The 3,791-nt window shown below is 38.5% G+C and overlaps 1 protein-coding gene across 1 annotated transcript; it reads left to right on the forward strand.

The window, feature by feature from the left end:
* Positions 1–740: 740 nt before the first annotated feature.
* LOC140233729 (ileal sodium/bile acid cotransporter-like) lies at positions 741–3,321 on the forward strand. The gene is made up of 4 exons (XM_072313829.1): positions 741–968; positions 1,425–1,618; positions 2,005–2,209; positions 2,791–3,321. Exons 1-4 carry the CDS (start codon positions 741–743, stop codon positions 3,319–3,321), a joined length of 1,158 nt encoding a protein of 385 aa, XP_072169930.1.
* Positions 3,322–3,791: the final 470 nt, after the last annotated feature.

Below are 3,791 nucleotides of genomic sequence, written 5' to 3' on the forward strand. Positions count from 1 at the left end.
TTATAGTCCTGTTGGTTGATGGGGTACTTTCAGGTGCCCTGATTCATGAAACGAGCGGCATCCCTTTAAGAAGGCGATTTGTTTTTTGTTACGACTAGATTGAAATACAGTCTCACGAATTATTACTTTTTTTATTATTCTATCTTATCAGCTTATCTTGTTAGCAGTGTCTGACATCTGACATTGAGCGGATACCTCATAAAAAAAAATGTTCAGCGATGAATAGCTACTGAAACAAAAACACAAAATAACTCAATCCAGAGTGTGTAAGACAGGGGGGAAAAATGCTAATAGCGTTGAAAATAAGGCAGGCAGCAGTCTCATCTGTTTTGTCACGATTCTTGAACTCCATCCAACAAAGCAGATGTGATGTGTCCAAAGTAACACCTTCATTATTTGTTTTGAAATTCCGTAAGTTTCCAATGTGTGTATGAAAGTCTTTTATGAGCCTTGCCTTTCCCGGTTATGAGAAAAAATAACATATATAATATTAAGTAAAGAAAATAATCTCAGCTAGTATGGTTTATTAGTGTGATGACTTTGAATGGTGACCTTTTTTATTTGTGCAGTTCATTGTAATCCTGCCCCTTTACGCTGATGGATTCTTGACAATTTCCATTTCGTTTGTTAGAAAATGATGAGGCTGCTATGATCCTGTGCGCTGTGTCTTTTAGATACTCTTCCTATTTAGGCAATCAGAGCTTGGGAATATCACTGCTGCGTCTTTCCTCCTGCACAATATGGAATACGGGCAGTATGCTACGGACGTGACTGTTATCTGGATCACCGGGTCGACTGTGCCGTCTACGACAATGCCAAATATTACTGGAAATGACACCACTGCTAACCCTCCAAATGATGGTGGAGTGAATCTAACATTGGCGTCACAGATTTTGGCCACTTCAGCATTGGTGCTGATGATGCTGTCAATGGGCGTGACCATTGACTTTAAGCACCTTAAAGAAACGGTTTGTGGACATTATGTAACATTCGTTTGTCTTTTTTTTAAAACTAATATCTTCTATTCACTTCTCAATAATTCATGAAGGGAACAAAACCTACATGCATGTTGATGAACAAAAGACTGTGGAAGTTTTAAAGGGAGGCATACCATTATGAATTCAAAATATAATTTATCAGTTTAAGATGAAAAACACACAAAAAGCAAATCAATTCCATATTTTCAACTTTCGACATTAACAGAAATTTAGAAACTTTGAAAGTATGTGGAATAATGGGACGGCTGACATTTTAAAGATGATCATGACATCTATTTTCATGGTCGAAGGAAAGATATGTATCAGACAAGTCAAAGACAATTATGAAAAATTTAATTGCCCTATAAGGGCTGAACTGAAAGCCTGACATGAGGGCTGCGGTCTCGCTTTATTAACACCTTTTTCTCTTTTTCTTTTCGTGCACAGTTTCGTCATCCCGCCGGATTTTTCATCGGCATGGCGTCACAGTTTATACTGATGCCTCTCATCGGGTTCTGCCTCAGCCTGGCCTTGAAACTTGAAGTGGCCGGCGCCCTATCGGTCCTCATACTGGCATGCTGCCCAGGTGGTACCCTTTCTAATGTTTTTACGTACTGGACGAATGGGGACGTGTGTCTTAGGTAACATTTTTTTTCCTTCCCCTTTCCTCTAATATATTGCTGCACATGTTTTCTAAAATGTCTTTCTGAAGACACTTGTTGTAGTTAAATCCCTGTCTGATATAATATTTGTTTTCTTTCTCTATCGCTGTTTAATTTCCAGGCTGCAATTTTAAGTTCAACTTCCATTATCATTGATACCTTCTTCCGCACCCCTTTTGCAACAGATAAATCAATCATCACTGAAACAAACGTAACGAAAAGAAAATGATCTTCACCACTTTATATTATGGACACAATTTTAACTCTTGAGGCATGCTCTCACGCGTAAAGTACGAGACACTATTGTTATTCTAAACCGAATGAACGAATAACAATCACATTTGTTTCTCTCCCTCTCATTTCAGTGTTTCCATGACAACGGTTTCCACAGCTGCCGCCATAGGGATGATGCCTCTTAATCTCTTTATCTACTCTCGAGTGTGGACCAGTGAGTCAGCGGTGATCCCTTACCTTGATATTTTTACAACCCTCATCACTATCTTGATCCCAGTTTCCTTTGGAATGTTCCTGCACTGGTGGAAAGAGGCCTGGACAACATGGATTTCACGAGTGAGTCAGAGTGTATAGGTCCAATTTTCTTTTTTAGTACATGTATTTGCTTAATAGAAAATTAGCTCCTTTACAAAATTGAATTACAAAAACTCTCAGGCAAGATGATTTCCAGTCTTCATTTGTTTTATCTATCTTTATTTTAGTCATAAGAAAATTATCACATTTTGTAATTTTTTAAATCAGGTATCAAAATATTGGACATTGTTAGAATTCAGTGGAAATATCCCAGGTTAGGTAAACGGCAGAAATGTCAGGGGTATATAAACATGCCAGAGTTGAAAATCCAAACATAAAAATGTCAGAAGCGCCAGGTCCTACAGCATAAATGCTTTGGATTGATTTATGACTGTGATGATCATGTGATCGTTCGATTGCGACTCGTTGATAATGGTAGACAAAAATATCAAAGAAAATGGGAAAATAAATTGCAGTATCATCTTGACGAATGCATAATCATTAAATGGTTATTGATAATTCTGCTATCGAAACGGCTGCAATGATTGCCCGGGCTCGATTGATTAAAAAAGATATCAATATCAATTGATCTGTTTGTTCATACGTTTTCTCACTTACATCAGATATCCTTGACTCTAGCGGTTATTGCAACTATCGGATCCCTTGCCGTCAGCATACTTCTCAATCCCTCTTTCCACAAAGCCGGGTGGGGACTGTGGCTGTGTTCCATTATTCTTCCTGCCCTGGGCTTCGCCATAGGCTACGGGTTCGCCCTCTTGCTCAGACAGCCTCACGCCAAGTGCCGTGCTATCGCCTTCGAGACCGGCTCCCAGAACGTGGGACTTGCCTGGACCTTGACACTACTCTCCTTTGTCGATTCACCACTCTTCCTAGATATGCTCTTCTACCCAATTCTCTACACATTCTTTATCCATCTTGAACCCCTTGTACTGGTCGGGTTGTACAGATGCGTTGTATATATGCGGAGAGGCAAAGAGGAGGATACTGGAGACAACATTGAAATAGTTCGAGTCGAGTCCAAGGGCTTGGAGGCCAATGGCAGTGAAATAAAAGGCGACATTAGTGACTCAGCTTACAGTCAGGAGGTGGACACAGAAGTTGGAAACACGCCAAATAAATCAGTTGAAAAATGAAATGCACTTCAAAAATAGGAATATGTTTGATCCTGATACTTAGTAATGAACACCCGACAGTAATGCTTTGGATGAAATATTCCTGTCAGTATACAAGAATATATTCTATACATTATACAACATATATTTGTTTTGGTTTGTTTGATTTGAACATCAATCTTCAATGATTGTTGTAACATAATATTATTTCGAGTGAGATCATTCCTCTTCTACTCGAAGTTAACAAAATTAAATTTACACCATATGGTTATTTTAGCCCATGCCCTGATAGATTTTATATGACGCTTAGTCAGATATAAGAATAATTTTGATCACCATCAACCTTATTGATTTTTTTCACTGTTTCAAGACAAATGTGTTTTTCAGGTTCATGGGATGTTCCATGGTATCATGTATGTGGAATTACTTTTTTTTTTCATTTGCGTGTATTCAATATTGTCAGCTTTCACGCCTTCAAGAAGAGTCAACAT

The sequence above is a fragment of the Diadema setosum genome, chromosome 10, assembly GCF_964275005.1.
Source record: "Diadema setosum chromosome 10, eeDiaSeto1, whole genome shotgun sequence".
Taxonomy (NCBI): domain Eukaryota; kingdom Metazoa; phylum Echinodermata; class Echinoidea; order Diadematoida; family Diadematidae; genus Diadema; species Diadema setosum.